General features: G+C 37.1%; 1 protein-coding gene across 2 annotated transcripts in view; it reads left to right on the top strand.

Annotated features, from left to right (window-relative positions):
- LOC145679651 (uncharacterized) overlaps window positions 1-23,130 on the top strand; it is a 104,875-nt gene that overhangs the window by 40,435 nt on the left and 41,310 nt on the right. For both annotated transcript variants that reach the window (XM_081750227.1, XM_081750228.1), the window contains exons 8-9: window positions 4,381-4,587; window positions 10,869-11,125. In XM_081750227.1, coding sequence (XP_081606353.1) covers window positions 4,381-4,587; window positions 10,869-11,125 — 464 coding nt within the window. The remainder of the gene's footprint in view (window positions 1-4,380; window positions 4,588-10,868; window positions 11,126-23,130) is intronic.

Raw genomic sequence — 23,130 nt, 5'->3', positions numbered from 1 at the left:
TTATGAACAAACATTTTCCTCAGTTGAAAGAGACAGTTGAAAATGCTGATGTGAGTTTAATCACGTTTTTTTGTGTATTGATCTTCCAATGAACGTAATAAAACTAGATAAACTTCATTCTTCAATCATTTTGTATGGGACGTTTTGGAAGTTGGACGCTTCTCATTTTACATTCTTACGTTAATTCTGTTCTTTTTTCATTTTTCTTTTGTCTAAATAGCATAGAAGAATTAACATTCCTTAGCGCTTGTTTTTGAGATTGAAAAGTTATTGCACAAATCATTTTGACACTAATATGCATTTTATAGTATCAAAATTTGAAAATTAGCATTAATTTCAAATTTATTGAAGACTTATTTGTCTACTCGCCCATGGAATATGAAAAATCCCCATAAATCCTGGCAATTTTTACGAAAATTCCCTTTATCCCATTTCGAGAATTTATTGTAAAAGAAATCCCATGGGTTGGTATCACTGGTGTAAGCTTAAAAGTTTGTATGTACGATTTTCCTTGCAGCTGTTTTGTATTAAAACTCAACAGTTTGGGTTTGATCTGCATTCTTCAGAAACTAATAAACTGGATGAGAAATACAGCCTGAAAATTATTTGTAAAGACAGACAGGGGAGGAAGTGGAGTTACAGCTTCAAAAAACATAGTACGAGTCCAGCCGTTCTATTACGCAGCAACGCCATACTGTTAAAAATCAAGAACGGAATTTATATAAATCAACAAATAATAAATTAAAACCGTTTAAGATTGGAAAATGACTTAAATTACCAGTTAGAGAGAGAGAGAGCAGGTTTCAATATTTCCCTTCGAAACAACATTGATATGTAATAACTTTATTTTGTTTATTTACATAATACGTAAATAGATGTTTCCTCCAGTTCTTTCTATAAAATTTCAGAATTTGTCGTTTACTTGTAAAACTTACATTAGTGTGATTAATATTTTTACTTTAAGTTTTGCCATACTAATTTCTTTCTAAAATTATAATCCTAAACTTATTTCGCCGCATAGCTACAACTCGAGAACAAAATGTCGAATCATAGTTTGGTAACGTAGAATTGAGTCGTTTGATTATATTCGATACCACGGCTATTTCCTCACCTCTATTCATAGTAATCATCAGCATCATCATGCATCATCAATATTCTCAATTACTCAATTTAAACGATTTCAAAATAATGTAAGAAGAAGTAATGCAAATAATAGTGAAATAATTGCAATTACGTACTAAGATACACTATCGAAATTAGTGACGATGCTAGCTAAATTTCTTGGGAGTAGTGTTGCTTCCAGACATTTGTTTGGGGAAGCACTGCCCCCCGGATCACTGACAATGCCCCCCGGAGGAGACCAAAATAATACGTCTATGATATAATAATAAATAGAGCAGTACCAGCAGTGCCCCCCGGAATCCTAAGTGTGCCTCCCGGAACAGCTTTTCTGAAAGAACGACTGTTTGGGAGGGCAAGGGCAGACACATTTTCTTGAAGGAGGCAGCTTTTTCTCTGTATAGGCCTACCAAAGATAGTCTGGGAGGCAGTCAAGGGGCGGATAATGCCACAGCAAGGGCTCCCCCTTGCCTCCCCCTTTCTGTCGTCATCATTGATCGAAACCCTTAAGAAATAGTACAAGAAAGTGCCAACTAAACTTAAGTATTCTTCTAAAATAAACATAGAGGGATCATGTTAAACTATTTGGTCTAGGAATTAATTCGTGCGGGTGGACAAGAGATGGCGCAACGAACGGAGCGTCCCACAGTTTCGTGTATCCACACATGTGTTGCAAACCCCTGTCATCGCGTATCGTTCGTAGTATAGGGCAGTGGATTAAAGCGTCAACAACACCAGTTTGTAGTTAAGTGAACATGGCGCAATTTGTGCCTGATAAAGTATTTTTGCGGGGTGTCCTGCTGCATTACTTTAACATGCAGAAAAGTGCGACTGAAAGTCATCGTATTTTGGTGGAAGTGTATGGTGACCATGCTCTAGCTGAGCGAACGTGTCAGAAGTGGTTTGCACGGTTTAGAAGTGGTGATTTCGGCTTGGCAGACCAAGAGCGAGCTGGACAGCCAAAAAAATTTCAAGACGAAGAATTGACAGCATTGCTCGAGCAGGATTCGTGTCAAACGCAGGAACAACTTGCAGCAGCATTAGGCGTTGATCAAACAACAGTCTCCAAACGCTTGAAAGCCATGGGAATGATTCAAAAGATGTCACATTGGGTTCCACATGAATTGAAAGACAGAGACGTTGAAAGACGAAAAACCATTTGCGAATTGCTGCTTCAACGACAGAGCAGAAAGGGGTTTCTGCATCGAATTATTACGGGTGATGAGAAGTGGATCCATTACGAGAACCCTAAACGAAAAAAGGCCTGGGTGAAACCAGGTGCACCAGATCCATCACAACCAAAACGAGATATTCACTGTGCAAAGGTTATGCTGTGCATATGGTGGGATATGAAAGGTGTGGTGTACTATGAGCTGCTGCAACCGGGTGAAACTATGAATGGAGAACGTTATCGACGACAATTAATGCGTTTGAAGCAAGCTCTGGCCAGAACACGACCAGAATGGGAGAACAGACATGATAAACTTATTGTTCAACATGATAACGCTCGCCCACATGTCGCAAAACCGGTCAAAACCTATTTAGAAAATGTCGGATGGGAAGTTTTACCCCCACCCGCCGTATTCACCAGACGTTGCTCCTTCGGACTACTACTTGTTCGATTGCATGAACAACGATTTGATTGGACAGCGGTTTACTTCTTCAGAAGATATCGAAACATGGGTCTCTGACTGGATCGCTTCCAAGGATGAGGACTTCTTTCGCCACGGAATCCGTACATTGCCTGACAGATGGGCGAAAGTGGTGGCTAGCGATGGACAATATTTTTCTTAAGGTATTTATGTATTTTGTGTTTGTACAGCGGGGGACACTTCTAAATGGTACAGTCATATGGAGATTTATGGCTAAGGTGTACCATTTAGAAGTGTCCCCCGCTGTACTACAGCTTCAATGTGTGCGTACCAACCGCACGAATTAATTCCTAGACCAAATATGATTTAATGTATGCTTGTTTTATTCATTAATTTTATCTAAACGTTAGAATAAAGTCAAAGTTACTTCATTCAGTTTGTTTGTAATGAACTGTCTGTATACGGCAAGAACATATTAAATCATAGCTGAATTAGATTAGATTTCGTTTCAATTTTAGGGTTATTATTATTAACCCTCGCACTACCTATGTATTTTTTGTAACGTGAACTACCAAAGAGGGGGGGGGTCATTTTGTACCCATTTGTTAAGATTAAATATATCTAGCAAAAGAAACAAGTTAGAAACTCACAAAATTCTACAGCGACAGAAGTGAAGAGTACACAGGGCAACTCTAACAGCTATTTATTATGTATACTGCCATCTAGGAGTGACACTTCTAAATATCAGTCACGTCTCCTACCAACGGGAAGGGATTACTTTGTGCCCACTAACTTAAACTAGCAAATTTATGAGACACACTGACGTTCAATTTGTACTACCATTGGTACACTTTAAATAAACATGTTTGTCAATAACATATTCTTTTACAATTTTAAAGAAACGATGAGAAAAGTAATTATAAAAAACTTACTGTCATGGGCACAAAGTAACCCCCCCTGTTGGTAGTGCGAGTGTTAAATTTTGTTCGTTTAAAAAAATGACTTTTCAATAATTAAAATACGAAGAATCCCGTATGTGTTCTTTCAGACTAACAAATAATAAATATAGAGAGTGGTTGAACCAATAAAAGATAAAGAGCCTTATGCAGAGTGGTTTTGTAACGTGATTAGTGCCATACTAAAGAATATGTTCCCTGCTGTAGTCAGTCCTTTAGTATGACGCTAATCATACGTCAAAATGACTCTGCATAAAGACCAAAATGTTTAGTGTAACATCCGACGCTAATGTCATACAAGGTAGAGGAGACGAATAAATGATAAGGGAAAATGGGTACAATGAGAATATAGAAAAACACTCAAAAACTCGGAGGAAACTCTTGGAAATGATGTCGCAAATATCAGTTTACATCTCGGCATAAGCTCACGTGGTTCGGATCTCACATTAAGCTGTAGGTTCATGTCTCATACAGCTTCACTGCTGAAAGAGACGCAAAAACCCAATCCAATTAACCCTGTCCTGAGATCGAAAAAGGACTCCTTATATTAAAAGTAAACATTTTATCATTTTTCTATTGAACCACTGTATTCTTATTTGAACCTGTGAATAACAAAGGGTTAATTCACATATTTTCAACTTATTTTGTTAAGGCTTCTTTTGGATTCACAGTGCATTGCAGTATTTTAACTTCACTTCTTTCCTTGTGTCTAGATACTCTGATTGCAATCAGGAAGAATCTTGTTACTGAAGAGATAAACCTCGTGGGCGTTATTGGGAAGTCAATGACCCTGAGTTGCAACAGGGAGCTTCTGGAGGAAGTGGACGTAGAAGCACCTTCTGGCTCCGTTATTTGGTACAAAAACGACGCGCTGTTGAAACTTGCTGATGACAGAATGCAAATGGAAGCTGACGACGTGTGTAAGTTACATGGTATTTCACAATACAGAAATCTGAACATGAGGCTTTATTGTACAGACATGTAGTCAAAAATAACAATAGCTAATCTATTATTACATATAAGAAAGTGACCTTTAAGTAACAAGTTGTAAGAAACTGCATCACTACGCGAAATTTATTTTTTTCCATTACTATTATTTTTAATATCGTGACTGGGGATCAGTCAGGGGCATAGGCTTGCTATAGGAACAGCGTAGATGAAAATATGTAGAGTTAAAATTTACATATAAGTTCTGTTCCTGTACTGGAGTTCCGGTTTGATATGCTCAGTAGAATAACACCAATTGCTGTCAAAATGGGAATTTGATCCACGTTTTCAGTTCATCGACTTCGTGCTCCTTGTCTGAAAGACGGTATCCGTTACATATGTTCACACAAAAAGTTCTTAGATGTAACGTCTGGGGAACGGGGTGGCCCATGCAATTGCAGCATTCCGTTCAATCCATCTTACGTACAATGTTGTGTATAAAATGTTCCAAATATATCGTATCTAATGTGGTAGCGCACCGTTCTGCTATCGCAATACGACGCTTGGTCGAAAGTCCTCTAACTGTAGCACAACATATTTAGCTAAAATATTCAAGTAAACTTCTGTCTTGAGCTTCCTTATGACTAAGCGATTAACGTACATGTTTTCAACAAGGGAGTCTCTGGATTAATGCCCGGCGGGAGCTCGTCTCGTTCGGATTCAATGTTAAACTATAGGTCCGTGTGTCATATACCCTCGGTGCTGTAAGGACGCTAAACCCAAACATAACAAACCAATCAGCACTTATCGCCACTGAAATCCGACTTAACAAAAATTATCCAAAGACCCGATTATGCATAACATTGCACCACACGTTCAATTTGAACTATCCTTCTGAAGTCCACAAACACATGAGGATTTTCAGGCCCTCCTCCCACTGTGTGTTTCAGAATTCCCAGAAACTTGAATGTTGCATTATTCGAAAAATAAATATGTGTGACAAACTCGGGATCTTGAAACAGTTTATATAGCGGGCCGCGGTGGCTCAATGGTAGAACATTCACCTCTGGTGTTTGGGGTTCTTGGTTCGATCCCAGCTCGCTCCAAGTGAGCTTTGTGGTGGACAAACACCGTGTGAGTGGGTTTACTCAGGATTCTCAAATTTCCTTCCACTTTCTTCATTCCACCATTTCATTCATTTGTTATCATCACCGTCTCCTTTAGCCTAGCCGGCATAACTAAGGGACGTAGAACTTTAATTTCATTTCAGTTTGTATAACGTTGTTACTGCGAATTATTTTCATTCTAGTCTAATTCGACACAAATGATTAATATACATATACCTTGTACGTCTACTGAGATATAGACGCTACCGTATATACCATAGTATCATGTTTGCATGGATTGGCATCTGCAGTTCTTTGGCAGTGGACTTCTTCTGACTTGGTCACGGTGAATCACAAACAAGTTTGATGTTCTTAGGCAGTCAGTATAATTGTGAATCTTGATTCAGCACGGAATCAATCTCCGCGAATACTAGGACGAGATGGGCCTTTTCTTATACTTGGTCCAGAAATATAGCCCCTGTCCTTAGTCTTGAAATGTAGTTACCTAGTTTCCATTGCAGTGCCACATACAATACAATCTGCTGCATTAATGGAGCATCTGAAATTAACAACGATAATGAAAATAAAAATGCTCACATTTATAATTTTGATATAAAAAACACTTATGCATAGTTCAGAGTGCCTGTAATAAATGTACGAGGTTGTAAAGAAATTGCGTGAACACCATGTGTTTCTTCCAGAACATTATTTGTGTGTAGGAGAAAGTAACATTATTTGGAGAGGATTCCGAAATCGTGCAGGTGGCTTTCGGAAGAAATCAGTCTAGAAGATTCTGCCATTTACTGTAGTGCGCTGAAAGCATTGGACAAAGACCGTATGAAAGATTCCAGATCGCAATAGCCACATAGCTCTTTATAGAGAAAGCAGTGCTACTTTTATATGCAGTGTGTCCTTGTGAACGTTCCAAAAAAAAAAAAAGTGTGGACTATCGTCAGTTCTTTGAATTCACAGAGAAGCAAAACTTACTGTGAATGTTTGCAGGATTCTTGAGAGATGAGTCTGTAGTATTGCAGCATAGGTGTCCATTGTGAAGAATCGTGTTTTGCAGACTCCAGCGACATAAACAATCATACCGTACCGGTATCAGATCGTATGGTTACGGCCATTGAAGTAGTACAAAAGGGAACTGGATTTTTTAAAGCAGCAAGAGCTTTGACAGTGCTATGCTAGGATGCTATAAAGAGTTCCAAGGTAATGTTTACAACACCAAAGGAAGATTAGTATTTCCAATAGAAATGGAAAAGGACCTAGATATTGCAAAATTAAGAAAGAGTGTTGATGAAACTTACTAGACAACAAATCAGATGTATGGGCTATCAACTAGTTAGGCATAACAACATTCCTAACTCGTTTTGATCAAGTAGGCTTAGGCTTACGACTTTCTGAATTAGGCCTAAAATTTTGACCCATTTAGCCTATTTGTCCCGTACAATTAAGCTGTCAGTAGGCCTATTGCTTTGATTGTATTTCATTATTAGTTTTGGCAGAAAAATGTTGTGCAGTAGGCGTAATCAGAGAATTATACATTTGTGTTTGATGTCTCCAGTTCTTAAACTTTTTTGTTATCTTTCTTCCCAAATTGAAAACTTCAAAATCTACCAACGCTATTCTACTATAAATCTACATTTTTCACAAAACCTTGAAGCGGTGTTGCTGGTTGGAACTTGGTATTTGTTAATTAATGTAGCAACCGACACCATTCATATTTTGGTACGACGCTATTACAAATAAGGAATGTTTCACAGCTTCCTGAAAAGAACCTCTCCAAATAAGGCAATTTTCCCCTACTACTCTCCAGGGCAGGCCTTAGGTGGTGCGGGGCCCCAGATTTACAACTAACTTGCACCAAGGTCTGTAGAACCTATATATATATGCTCTGCAAGGTCTAGTGCTAGGTCTAAGATGAATGACCAATTCTAGTCATTACTTTTAATTAGCTCTCTCTCCTTAATTAGGCGTTTCCGACCAAAGTCGCAGAAAAACATTTTTCTTGTATTGAGATTCTGAACACATGATAATTTTGTCAGTTTATCCCCGGAACACCTTGCATGTTTACTTAGAAGCTTGATTAAGAAAAAACATTAACGGCAAAGATAGTTTCGAAACATTTTCCCGTTTCTATGTTGTGGAGTACCGGAGCATTTTCCTATATAACGTTTTTACATCTTCAAACTCTTCTGGTGAAAACGCTCACCCTGTTCATTGCTTATAGGAGCTAATTTTTCAGAGAAATAACTCAAATGGAAATGCAGACAGTGAATGAATTTTAAAATACGTATTTTACCCTTGTTCCTTGCAATTTCTCAAGATGTTTCTGTACTAGTATTTCATAGCTTTCTTTCTTCTCTTACAAGTAAACCTATCGATGTCGAAATCTAGTTTCCTGATCAAACTTGGTAGAGAAGTGTGGAATATCAAGGAACGAGCGTAAGCGAAATTTAGGGTGCTTCCGTCCATAAAGGCGGCCGCAGTGTCTATAAGCCTGATTGATCAGAATAAGCCATAACAATGTGTTTCAAATTTGAAAATTTCATTTTATTTTTAAAGCGGGTAAAGGGATGAAAAACAAAAACACATTAACCTATACCGGAAGGAAGTAGACATTTATTTGAGGGTATGCTTATCATGGCCGCCATCTTGAAGTTGGCCATCTCGTATCTCACTCGATTTTTTTTTAAATAGGAAGGATGTCATGTAATATATGAAATTGGGCTAGAATTTTACTAGAAATACAATGGTGCAGTCTATGTTTCCATAAGTTTATATTTGTAAGACATACTGAAATGCACATTGATATGAATTCGTTGGTTCAAAGATTTCTTAACAGCTGTATCTTTTTGAAAAGAATTCAAGTCAGGAAAACCTAATGTACGCTAGTGAGAACATCGTAGGTAGCTACTTATGAAAGATATAATCAGTTTGAAATCGTTATCGACTGCAGACAAAATGAAATGGTGATGAAACGATCACAAACCTTAAGGAACTGATTGAAGATGGATGTCATTTTTCCATTGGGTTATTCGAGTTAAGACAAACCCTCATAAGCAGACACCTATTCAGTTTGCACTAGTGTACATTCAGTTTTCCTGACTTTAAAAAAAAAAATCCACAGGAATGGGCAAAGTTTGTCTCCTGGTTTTGTATTTTCAATACAACTATAATAAGAAAAATGATATGCAAAGAAGTCGCACTGAGGCTGATTTATTTGATACCATCTCGGTATTCACAGTGGTATCACATCACATAATCAGTAAGAACGCCAGGAACTTTTACTTACGAAGAAACCGATTCAACTGTGACACGAAATTGCGGATTGAAACGGATTTTTCCGTTTTGGAGATGATGGTGATTTCCAGGTGGCCGTTTGTTTCGTTAGTTGTGGATCGTAGGGGAGACAACATGTTTCATCTCCTCCTATTGTCCGAATCAGGAACGTTTCATCAGCGTCAGCACTTCTGATCGTTGGTCTTGTATCAAAATACGTGGGACACAATTGTGACACGTTCAAGTCATCCGTCAGAATGTTATGACACCTACAATGGCTGATCCGTGCTCGTACTGCTTCTGCGATGTCATCTACGGACTGAGAACGGTTAGCGCACACAATCATTGCAACCTCTTTGATACTGCGTTCTATTCAAACTGTTGTTGGTCTACTTGCTGGTTCATAAGCCTCTAAATTGTTTCTCTCCTCCGTAAACCGTTGATGCCACTTAAACACTGCACTGCGGCCCACTTGCCTGATCTGTTGATGCCATTTAAACTCTACACTTGCCTGATCATCTGCAACGTTCCTGCAGCGGATTTGCCTTGTTTTTGGTAGAATTTGATGTTTGCCCGTTGCTCAAACCGCGACATTCTCAAAGTCCGCCGCGGGGCAATCAACTTTTTTCATAACAGAAACAGTAGGTCTGTTTACTCTCTACGCACAGACCTCCAACCTGCTGGGTTGAGAGATGATCCTCCAGGATATCACTTATCAGCTCTAGTATAGCATTATTGGCACACTGCGTCCAGTCCACGAACTTATTGACTGTAGTAATATGTATATCCAAGTTTTGATCACGTCTGAGATAGTTTTCATATCATCTATTTTCTCATCCTTCTAAACTTCAGTGTCTGGTGTGGAAACTTTTTCTCTGTCATCCTTGGCTTTTCAAAGGACCTCATAGGTATTTCATGTTGGTATAGGCGCACGCGTCTGTGATGATCTCAGGTTTCTTCTTGATTCAATGATGCCAACCTTGAAACATTATGAAATCTCATGTCGAGAAGCAGAAAGTCCCATTTTACGTATAAATTTCCCACGTTAAGCTAATTTATAGTATGCTATAATATTAAAAATTAAATTTCTCTGTGTTAGTCACTTTTTACAATATCTAAATTGAATAAGTCGTAAATTCTGATCTCGAAAAATCCAATATATGCTGCTTTTTTTTTTTTTTTATCCCTTTCCAAGAAAATAAAGTCAAAAACTCTTACGATATAAGATTTTTCCCATAGGTTGGCATCACTGTCTTGATTTAAGAGGCGTATTAATTGGTTGTAAGAACAAATGTTTTGGACGGCTTTGTAATATTCTTCCTGGAAACTCCTTTTCAGTAAGCGTAAGTCAGTTATCAAGCATTGTAACTTTTTCCTTCTAATTATCCTTTGTAGAAAACAAATATTCAGCCAAAGTGCTGCCAAAATGTTTTGAGCCGTGGCAAAAATGCGAACTAAAACTCACACCTTCGACACCCACCCACGCGTTGAGCCAATAAGAATTCAGCTGTTGCTAAGCGAGAGAGCCTTAGGGAAATCGGCTCGATAGAGTGGAATGCCTTCGGCTGATAGCAGCGCTTGGAATGAAAACTAAGTGTCAAGTCAATGTGGTCTTAATCAGGCCCGTATCCAGGAGGGGTCTAGGGGGCCGCTCCCCCTAAATTTTTGCTGGCCCCTCTAAAATTGTCACGGTAGGCTTGCAAATGAACTATAATATGGTGATGAACTATAATATTGTTGGATCGGCCCCCCTAACTTCAACCGGGTTCCCCTAAATTTTTGGGCTGGCTACCGGCCTGGTCTTAATTTAGTATATTTGCGTTGTATAACCTAATATTGGGTATGTCGTTTTGTTTTAAACACAATTTTTGTTTCCTTTCCAGATATTTCTATCCTATATTCAGAGGATGCTGGTGTGTATGCTTGTGTAGTAGAAGCTCCTAGTGGTGATCGCTACGCCATCTCTATCCTTTCTCTGATTGTTCTCTCGAGTGAGCCAACGGCGACTGTCAACCGAGGGAAAAAGCTGGAAATGTCATGTGTCAGCACTTTCATCATAAAACTCTTTGGTGAAGTACAACAAAAATGGCTATTTAACGACGAAGTATGGCTGACAGAGAATGTCACAGTCAAGACAATGGTTAGTTAACGAATTTTAACTTTTTCGTTTTGAAATCAGTAGAAATTTTTGTTCAAGAGTAAATCCAAACCAATCAGGACCGTAACTTATGGGGGGGGGCAAGGGGGCAACTGCCATCCAGGGAAGCTCCTTGCCGTTCTAGGGGGGCCCACTTTAAGACAAAATTTTCTTAGTCCATATACCAGCGTTTCCCAACCTTTTTCAACTTGCGGCACACTACGGGTGTAACTTGAATTCTCGCGGCACACTTATAGATATTATTGTTATTATTATTTGCAAATATAAAATACCATGATATTTTTTTTTCTGTAATTACTGATCTCCTCACAGAGATAAAAGCTTCATCACTGTTTTTCCCCTATGCTAATTCATTATGCTTATTTTTTATTCTAATTTTAAAATAGAAAACAATTGCATTGAAATATAGGACTCAGATTATTAAAAATATGCTTTCTTTTTCGAAAACTGTATCCAACCTTTCACTAAGAACGAAGATCACTAAATAACGAACGAACAAACAAATGCCTTATACAATGAAACCTGTCTATGTTGGCCACCATCGGTTCCATCGAAAAGTGGCCAACTTAGACAGGTGGCCTGCTTACAGAAAATAAGTGTGATTTGTGTATTTTTAGAATAGGATTTCTAGTATTACTTGATTGTAAAATTTTAATAAGCAGTGGCACGACAGCTACTTATAAATAATGTATATAGACTAATCATAAAAATATACAGTACTAGAAAATATTACTGTAGTATGCAAGAGCGCCGATTTCTCTGTAAATCTGGGGGGCGCCCATTCAGATGCAGAAGGTATATATATTAAGATTTTAAGACAAATTGCTCTCAAATTATACGAAATATTGTATACTCATAAATAAAATAGGGGCCACATGAGCTTTGGGGTGCCTGGGCCCCCTCGGTCCCCCCAAGATCGTCGCCCTTGATAGTATGTTTAATATATTGCATACCTTTCTCTTCCTGAAAACTAGTCTGGTACATTGGATTATTCGGATTGAAAACACAATAACACAAACAACCATGAAATAGAAGTGTATGTACGCAGTTTATTGAAATTGTTATTATAGCGCACTGAATTATTCAGATTGAAAACAAGAAAAGCTAAGTTTTAAATTGGGAAATTCATATGCAATTTATACAACTTCTTTTCAGTTATTACTGAATGGTGGTTCATTCTAGACATATTTGTTTTATTCTTTTTGGCAGATATGCACATTCTAATATTGTAGTTAACTACCTCTTGTTAATGAACTAATAGAAGTGTTTCCCTCGGAGCAAAAGATGTTTTGAGAAAATCTTGGGGGAATTCATATCTCAAAACCTCCGCTACCTTTTGACATCCAGTCAGGTGCCAATAAATGACAATTGAGCTTTAACCTTGAGAATTTTCCGGAATTACTAAAGCTTCCCACTGATGAAAGGAGCCGATATAGCTAATGGTTTTACCAAAACAGACAGGGTAAACAAATACGTACGACCATTTCCTGAATTCCTGTACGTGCTTTTTCTTAGTCACATCTTCCTTCACCACCCTTTTATGAGGGTAGTGTTCTGGCCATTGACCTCCAAGAACAAATCGTGCGAATCTATGCTTCTTCGTGTCCAGTCACAAATACAGAACGGTTTGGGTACAAAACCTCGCGGCCAGAACCTCGCGGCGACAACCTCGCGGACCAAAACCTCGCCTGGCCAAAACCTCGCCTCCCAAAACCTCGCGGCCCAAAATCTCGCCAGGCCGAAACCTCGCCTGGCCAAAACCTCGCCGCCCAAAACCTCGCGGGACAAAATCTCGCCGGGCCAAAACCTCGCCTGGCCAAAACCTCGCCTCCCAAAACGTCGCGGGCCAAAATCTCGCGGGGCCAAAACCTCGCCTGGCCAAAACCTCGCCACCCAAAACCTCGCGGGCCAAAATCTCGCCGGGCCAAAACCTCGCGCCCCAAAATATCGCCATACCCAAAATCTCGCCTGACCAAAATGTAAATGTTCCAACAGATGATAGGGGAACGTGGGGCATAACGGGGTAGGGGGGCATAACGGGGTATCGGTATTTTTCGAACTGTAATTTACTGTAATCTAGCGATAAGTATCTAAACAAGTTTCTCAAGGACGAAGGGCTGTCACGCTTGAGTAGCGTTCTTATCAGTCGAAAAGGAACAGTGCTATGTGTCAGTTCTTTGTTTTCGTGCTGTGGCATATAACCATTGGGATTTTTCTTTTGTCAAGATAAGGCAAGTTATTTATTGCACACTTTTAAACTATTGATATGTTGAAAGAATATTTCTTCTGTGTTTGTTGTGTATTTTTGAGGTTTACGGATTGTAGGTTATAACAGAGATACTCGTTGATTTAACACTACAGCTCATTTGGGGCAAAACGGGGTGGGGCAAAACGGTATTGTAACCTCCCCATTTTGCCCCATTACCCCATTATGCCCCGTAAGAGTATGGATTGTGTAGTTCACTACCAAGCTTGAAACATTTCTTGTTAATACTGGGATTGCATAAGGTCTTGTTTGCTGTCATCACACATATAAAAGGAAATGAACGATGGAAACTTGGGAGGAAGAAAAGATGAAGGAGGTCATCGAGAGTGTAATACGTGGTAAAATGGGATATTATAAAGTTCCCCGACAGTTCAACGTTTCCCAGACTATGCTGGAGCGGTTTTGTAACAAGGAACGAGAAAACCTTGGATCTTTCCAGAAACAAGTGGGATATTTCAAGCCTGTGTTTACCTATGAACAGGAGTACGAGTTAGTAGATTATTTAGTGAAAATGGAAAGGCGACTTTTTGGTCTAACTGGCAATGAACTGAGAGAATTAGCGTTTTAATTGGCAGAAAGAAACAAAATTCAACAATTCCCTTTCAATAAAGAAGAAAAAAGGTTGGAATTGACTGGTTAAGAGGATTTATTAAGCGTCACCCTGAAATAACACTTCTTAAACCAGAATCTACATTAGGCGCTCGCGCGATGGGGTTATCTATCTTTTATTTCCTCGTCTGAATTTATATATAAGGTTCGAATACGCAGTTTTGTTTAAGTTTTTCATACTCAACTTCGAAATCTGTTTATGTTGATTTGATGTCAGGAAATATTAAGATTTAAGTGACAATAATTCGATGTAATCTGCATAAACTTTGTAGTACAATTCCTAATGATCACATTTTTTCTTTTTCTTAATAGTGCCTAATTCAGAATTACCTTATGCTTTTTGAAGTAATTATCAGCATTTTTTTTTAAAAAAAAAGAGTACTCATCTTTTGTTATATGTGATTATTGAGTCTAATAAATATTTCATAAAATTCAAGTTGTATTGTATAATAGTAATCATATATTGTTGTTTTATAATGATAAGTCTATATTAGAGCTGGATCTTATAGATGTAATATTGTACGGGGCAGTATGGGGTAGGGGCATAATGGGGTTGACTGAAATCCAATGTTCCATTATGCCCCACGTAGGGGGCATAATGGGGATAAGAGCCATTTTTGGAATAAGCTAAGCAAAAAGGTCCAAAACAACATTTTTGAAAGGATTTGCTGGTTGAAATATTACAAGAAATGTTCAATGTGTCTACCACAAAAAAATTACTGCAATTGAGATATTGGCTACCAATTTAGAAAAGCAAATATCTTAGCTTCCCCATTATGCCCCACGTTCCCCTAAGGATGACGGTATAAAAGACGCTGTTTCAGAAGAAGTATCACGGGTATTTGACCAAGTCCCGCGATACCATATGAAAATTCTATTTCTGTATTAGAGGATTTCAATGTGAAGGTAGGGCGACAGGATGTTTTTAAACTGGTTATAGGGAAAGAAAGTCTGCATAAGGAAAGTAATGACAACTAACGAGGTTAGATTCGTGAACTTTGGAACATCCGAAAACTTAAAATTTTAACAAAAATCTAATAATATTTATGAAAATATGAAACAATATATGAGTTTTTACGACGTCCCTTGATTATGTCCTATAGGTTAAAGGAGACGTAGATGACCAGGATGAAGGAAATGATCGAATAAAGAAAGTGGGAGGAAACGGGAATAACCCGAGAAAGCCCACGCACACGATGTTTTGTATATTATTATTATTATTATTATTATTATTATTATTATTATTATTATTATTATTATTATTATTATTATTATTATTATTATTTGTAATGTGGAATTGCATATTAGGAAACACATTGGGTAAATTTTAAAGAAAAGTTTCATTCGCGGCGAGGTTTTGGCACGGCGAGATTTTGGGCGGCGAGGTTTTGGCCCGGCGAGATTTTGTCCCGCGAGGTTTTGGGCGGCGAGGTTTTGGCCACGCGAGGTTTTGGGCGACGAGGTTTTGGCCACGCGAGGTTTTGGCCCGGCGAGATTTTGTCCCGCGAGGTTTTGGACGGCGAGGTTTTGGCCACGCGAGGTTTTGGCCCGGCGAGATTTTGTCCCGCGAGGTTTTGGGCGGCGAGGTTTTGGCCCGGCGAGATTTTGTCCCGCGAGGTTTTGGCCGGCGAGATTTTGGGCGGCGATGTTTCGGCCGCGAGATTTTGTCCGTATACCTACAGAACATCTGCCTCTCATATGGGAATTCGAAAGAGTTAAGAAAAATAACAAAATTGTATTTTTCGTGGCCAAGATACGCAGGTAAATTTATCATTATCATCATAGGATAAACATTGCTTCAGTGTGGCCAACTTCCAAGATAGACAGATGCCAACTTAGAGAGTAGTAAGTAACAAATGTCTTATGGGAAAATGCAGGTTCAAGACGAACTAGGCCAAGATAAGCAGGTGGCCAACTTAGAGAGGTGGCCAAGTTGACAGGTTTCACTGTACTTTTAACTTTGCTGTTTTAACCAAAACCGGTGCATATTATTGCAGTCACACAGCTTACGATGCGTCGAGTCAAAACACAGCTGTTGAACAGAACAAAGTGTTATTCTGTCATTCACGTGCAAATGAGTTTTCTACGAACGTTCACTTGACGCGTACAGTACAAGTGCTTCCATTTCTCGGTGTTAGTATGATTCTCAATTGCAACGTAACATAGTAGCTAAACGTAGAAATGTGTACGAGCCGAAATACTGTCTGCTGCATAGTAATAGGTATAGAATAATATATTACAATTACAGTAATTTTTTACATGGTAGAAATTCATAGTAATGGGAAATACAAAAATATACATTTTTTTCCTATGTCTTGCAATTTGGTTCCTATAGAATTAATAATTTTGTTTCGATTTCCTCGCGGCACACCGGTTGGGAAAGGCTGCCATATACGATTGAACATAAAATTATAAATGAAGCATCAAACAGGTTCACTATATTATAACGACTTATCAAAAAGATAGTCGTAAACCTGGTTCGTTTGCTGAGATAAAAATTCGAAGTGGTAGTATTTCTTTGGCATGAAAATATTAGCTTCGATATTTAAATACCATTAATCTCACCTTTTTAATAAAAATGACAATGTCTATAAACGGTGCTAAACTGGTTTATTATTTGATATAACTTATAATATCCTTTTCTTAAAACTGTTAAGTACACAAACTCACTGACTAGGTAACCATAAAACATGTCCATAGCAACAACTATCCCATAATAATCACTTACATATATTAAAAACATTCTTCTTTTGTTAATATGAAATGAACATTCTACTAAGTATAGTGCACATGTATGAGTACTTTCTGCCCAAGGTACAGGTAAATATTACTCAAACCAAAGTATTTTGTTATATAAAAATGTCGCTCGACAAAGGGACTGAATATAAAAGTCATGAGTTGGCTTGGCTTTTATCTTCAAGAACCACTGGTCCGTTTACATTAATGTTCATACATTACATATGTCCATCATATTTTGATCGCACCTTGTATATCTATTCATTACATTTCACATATACATTAAACAAATCTTACACTTCATCAATACTTATATTTAATTACATTAATTATATTTATTTCATTATTATACATTATATTATTATTACATTTTCTTATTAAAAATATCGTCGCTTATTTAATTAGTCGTCGAAGGGTGCGATTTCAAAAATCGTAAAGGACAAACGTGGGTTATAAATAGTCAGAGCGCATTATATAATAAATAAGTTAGATGTTACATTTAAAGATATACATCGTAGCACTAATATGTTATAATAAAGAAGAATTTCATTCAAGGTAGTCGTTGAATAATTAGTTTTATAGAATAGATCTTCTACTTAACATAATCTTTGACAATTAAGTTTTCAACACAAATCAATCTAATATAAATAATCTTTGCTTTTAATCATTTATAAATCGAATTATGATTCTTCACATTAACAAGAAAGAATAAAAATCATTTGAAAATTAATTTTCCAGTCTACCTAAAACTCTATTTAAGCATTTCAAGTATTTTTAAGAATCGTTTTCATTATTGATATTAACACATAAACTTTAAAATGAAAATTCACAAGAATCTATAACTAATATGGGTTTAACCTAATTTCATTGACGGTAATCATGTTACATTCGTACTTGCATATGAATCTAATAAAGTGCATTGTACCGCACAATCCTGATTAGGTTCTACATTATGTTGTACATGTCTTTCATCGTGATTTTGATTTTGATATGAAGTGCCATCTCTTGATCTCCAATTACGTCTATCCACGTAGTTCGCTGTATTCCTGGAATTTCTCTCGGTACTTCGATTGTTTTTATATCTACTGCTGTTGGGTGATCTGACATCATAATTACCATGATTAGTTAGATTAGGCGGATTCCCTACATAACTTTGCCTATTTTGCTCACTTGGATTGCTAGAGTATACTCGGCTTAGGTTAGGTTTCATATCATTCACACTTCGGATATCTAAATTCCGAACTGGCACCAAATGATCTGAATTATTCTTATTTTTACCCATTCCTGATTGTGGATTCATGGCATGGTATTGAGTTTCGTAGCATTGGACAAGCATCAATAAATGGCTGAAACTCATACACTGTGTGGAAAATAAGATCTGTTGCAATTTAAATGGAAGCAAATTTCGAATCGATGCTATTATTCTCGATTCCGATTGCAAAGGATTAACGACCTTTAATTCGTTGTAGACATTTACAACAAACTCTACAACAGATTTGTGCAATCGAGGATTGAAGTGTTGATTTCTCAGGGTGGCATCTCTATTTGCCAGCAAAAAGTCATTTTCATTACACTTACCACTGAATTTGCTCATAGCTCGAATTTCACTTATCTTAACACTTAATTTTACCTTCTTTTTCTCATTCCTTGTTCTTGTTGAGTGATAGTTCCTATCCATGACGTGCTGTGTCGTCACACCATCTATGTTTCGCTCATCAGTACTCTTCGGACAACTTTCTTCATATTGCTTGTTAGCTTCGTCAAACCTCAGTTCTATCTTCTGTTCCATGGTCTTGTTAGATTCGTTGAACTTCTGTTCCATGGTCTGGTTAGATTCGTTGAACTTCTGTTCCATGGTCTTGTTAAATTCGTTGAACTTCTGTTCTATGGTCTGCTTTATCTCGGTAGACATCTGCATTATTTGTCGCTGTAAAGCTAACAAGATTCGATCCTCCGATGTCAATCCTGGTGTTCCACTAGTTTCACCTTTGTCACTAGTATTTGATTCCTGCTGCATTGTTTCGTTGTCCATTTTTCTTATGATTACTTTACCACTTCGCAATATGGTTAAGTTCGTATTCATTAACTGTAGTATAAAAGTAAATTCAACCTTACTCTTCTTCGGGAATTGAATTTACAAAGTCCCGGGTGAGGTAAACCAAAATTTTTATAACGACTTATCAAAAAGATAGTCGTAAACCTGGTTCGTTTGCTGAGATAAAAATTCGAAGTGGTAGTATTTCTTTGGCATGAAAATATTAGCTTCGATATTTAAATACCATTAATCTCACCTTTTTAATAAAAATGACAATGTCTATAAACGGTGCTAAACTGGTTTATTATTTGATATAACTTATAATATCCTTTTCTTAAAACTGTTAAGTACACAAACTCACTGACTAGGTAACCATAAAACATGTCCATAGCAACAACTATCCCATAATAATCACTTACATATATTAAAAACATTCTTCTTTTGTTAATATGAAATGAACATTCTACTAAGTATAGTGCACATGTATGAGTACTTTCTGCCCAAGGTACAGGTAAATATTACTCAAACCAAAGTATTTTGTTATAATATTACATAAACAAAATAGCACACAAAATTAAATAAAACAAAAATGAGTCATGGGCCCATTTCAATGTCTACTATTAGGTGCCCTAGAATATTTGTTAGTGTGGCTTTGAGATTTGACAATATTGTCCCCTTAATTTGTCATGTATGGAACGGGCCCAGGGGCGTAACTAGAGATGCAAGGGCTCGAAAAAAAAACGTTTTTTTTTTAAAAAAAAAACTCGGTTTTTTCTGCTTCGCTTTTTTGCTTGAGAAATTTTGGGCTTTTTTGAAAATTCTGCTTTAAATTGATAAACCAGATTTTGTTTCGCTTCTCTACAACACAAAAAGTCATTTAATTAGTGGTTGATGCCGATAATATTATAAAACCTCGAAAATAAACCATGAATTTCGAAAAGATATTTCAAACAGTTTTACTTCTCAACATATTTACATTATGAATTCCAAAGGATTAACCAATGTATATAATAAGATTTTTTTTAACCTCCTACATACAAAAGTAAGCAGGGTTGGCAAGAGCCATGGTTGTTTTTGAAAATGCCAAAACCCGTTTTTTGGGGGGAGTTTAAACTAGGCTTTTTTGGTTTTAAACCAGGTTTTTTTTGGGTTTAGATATTTTGCTTTATGTATTTATATTACATATTGACAGAAATAAGTTTGTTTCGCCTTGGTGTTATTATGCAACAACGGGGTTATGCTGGAAGAGGTCACATAAGGTTAAAGAAGTCCGGTCAGTAAATTTCTTAAATTGAGAAACTCCCGCCCTAGCCATCGGGAAAATCCCGTCATTACTCTAAATGTAAAACAATAACGGAAAAAATCCTGTTATTGCTTTGCATGCAAAATTTAAAGGTCAACGTATCATAATCAGTACGCTAAAACTGAGGTATTAAATTACAAATTTAGTGCGTACATATCATTGAAAATACAATCCAAGCTAATGTTGGAAGCTACGTAGGCAATCGATAAATCTTATCAATTTATATCAGTATATTTAAGCAACCTTGGCTTCTTTATAAAATAACAGGCATTCAGGCATGCAGAAATATACAATTTAGTTTCGTTTCGTATGTTCAGGCTTAACATCCTTACGTAATACCGAGGCTATCAAGGAGAAGATTTTCGCTTAAAGTGACATCCGAATCGCTACTTTGTTTACGCATGAAAGAAGGGTTGTGGTTCGACCGAGAATTGAACATGGGACACCTTGATTAAAAGGTGAAAAGGAAATAAAACTAATGCAGATGGTTTGATGTATGGAAACGTCACCATGAAGTTCACACGATTCGCGTTTTTCGTACCTTTTATTTTTTTTCGGTTTAAACCAGTTGTTTATTTTTTAAAAAAGAAGAAAAACAGCTGGTGTAAACCAGCCAACCTTAAAAGTAAATACAGTGAAACCTCTCAATAGCGGACACCAATGGGACATGAAATTTTGTCCGTTACTGAGAGGTGTCCGTTATAGAGAGGTTACAGAAATTTAATTTCTCATAAGGATAATTGAATGCAGTAATATACAGTAAATATATTATGTATGGGCGTAAATACGTAAAATTCAATATGAAAATAGTCTTATTTAGTACAATTTGAATTACTGGGAGGGATGGAGGAGAAATTCATTTCTATTAGATCATAGCCTATTATTGCTGGGCAATGTTTAACGAAAAAGGCATGCTTTTTCCTCTACAACGGTAATAAAACTCATTAGCAAGTGTCCTCTAAAAATCCTCAGTACGATTGCAGAAGAAACATGTGTGTGTGTTTGTGTACTGGCGCGGCATCTTGGTTGACAGAATAGATGAAAAAGCAAGCTATTGGTGGTGCATATTTATTGACCCAGGCCCAATCACAAAGAATATCCTTTTAGAGAAAATGAAAAAGGAAGCCGGGAAAACTCTAATCCAGACTTGTTGCAGTATCATGAGTAAAAGAAAAATGTTTCTTTTCCAAAAAAAAAGTAAGAGAGGTAGCATTGCTCGTTGAAAATGTTATTGTAAAACAAACATTGTTTGTTTTGTTATCTATGAAATTGTCGGTAAAGATGCAAGGTCCAGACGAAAAGGATTAAATTTGTTAGGGGAGGGAAGATCTTTCGTATAGAATTTCTGACCTTACGATTATGATGAGTGTTATTGCTTATTGAAAATTTTCTAAGATTTCCGCCAGAAAGCAGTTTATTGCGGAAAAAATTTCAAGTTCAGCTGTTCTGTTTGATGGTTCACCAGGTCTGGACTCATGAGAGATACACTTATGGGGAAAAGACTTTTGTATATACTGTAATATATCGCAGACCCGAGAACAATTCCTGTCCGTTATGAAGAGGTTATTCAAACGTTTGGGCTGAGAAGGACTGTCCGCGTCCGTATCTGAGAGTGTCCGTAAAAGGGAGGGTTTTGTTCCGTAAGAGAACATATATTTTTGCCGGGACAAAAAAATCTGTCCGTATTATAGAGGTGTCCGTTAAGGGAGGTTTCACTGTACTTCTTTTAAACAAAATACTCAAATAAGTAGCAAAATTCTGTGTAGTATTTTTACTTCAAAATATTCCATACCCTCTTTTTGGAACAAAATAAAATTAAAATAAAACATAAGAAAAATACTTAGATTTATATGATACACTTAAAGGCTGCACACCTAGAGCTTTTGGTTTTGTATATTCTTGAAATTCTACAGTTTTATATAAGCACCATCACGGTTTATTCAGTCCTCAAGTTTTCTGTATTTTTAACAAGAGGGATTGAACATGAAGGGTGTGAGATAAGAACATGGTAACCCATAATTTTACTATTTTAAGAAATTAGAAATTTTCTGCTGCACAATCCATTTTGAAAGTCGGAAAGCTGATTTTTCACATAAGTCTATACATGAGGGATTAAACGAAGCGGTATGCGTTGCTGCCTATCTGATGCTGCGTAACTCAGCAATTGAAAATTTGTTAGTTACCATGTTCTTGGCTCAAACCCTTCATATCATTATGAAACTCTCCCCACCCCACCAACACACACACAAAAAAGGACTACGGAATATATTTAAGTTAAGATAAATACAACTGCACAACAAACATGATTGACTGGAGCTTTTGCGCTTCTATCGAGAAGTCCGGAATTCAACTCAGCATTCGACCATTCTGACAAAACTTTTCTTCATTCCATCTATGAAGTAGAAATAGTGCGTGTACTGTGAGTTGGCTGACTTCATTTCTTATTGTTTTTAAATCGTTATTATTACTAATTACCAGCAGTGACGGCTTTGCGAGGGTTAGGGGGGGCGGTCTTTCGGACTGAAGCCTGTTCCCCAAAATTACGGAATGTCTAAAACAAACGAAATATCTATTAGTTATGCCTTTACTCATTAACTTTAAGGTGCCGTCAAATAAAAATTACGAATGTTTAGAAAAACTAAACATTAGTAAGAAAAAAACCCTCCCAAAATACTTATCTAAATCCGCCACTGATTCTCAGTATAACATCATCTTCAAGGTTGTATCCGGAAGATTATCGCTAAATATATAAACGGAACGAAATAGGGTATTAGTTATGCCTGTACTCATAAACTTCAAGCTCCTCCCAAATAAAATTAGGAGATTTTAGAAAATGAAACAATCAGAGAAACCCGTCCCAAAGTACGTTTCTAAATCCGCTACTGATTATTTGTATAAATTAGTATTCAAGGTTGTATCCGGAAAATTATTGCTAAATCGTTGCACAACTACAGTATAACAGAAATGTGGAAGTACGGTTAGACGGATATATTGAAAAACGTAAGCTTTGACGGATATATAGAAAAACGTAAGTTTAA

This window comes from Thermobia domestica, chromosome 2 (assembly GCF_964235325.1).
Source record: "Thermobia domestica chromosome 2, izTheDome1.hap1.1, whole genome shotgun sequence".
Taxonomy (NCBI): Eukaryota; Metazoa; Arthropoda; class Insecta; order Zygentoma; family Lepismatidae; genus Thermobia; species Thermobia domestica.
Note: the sequence above shows the minus strand (reverse complement) of the source record. Positions and strands in the feature narration are given on the sequence as shown.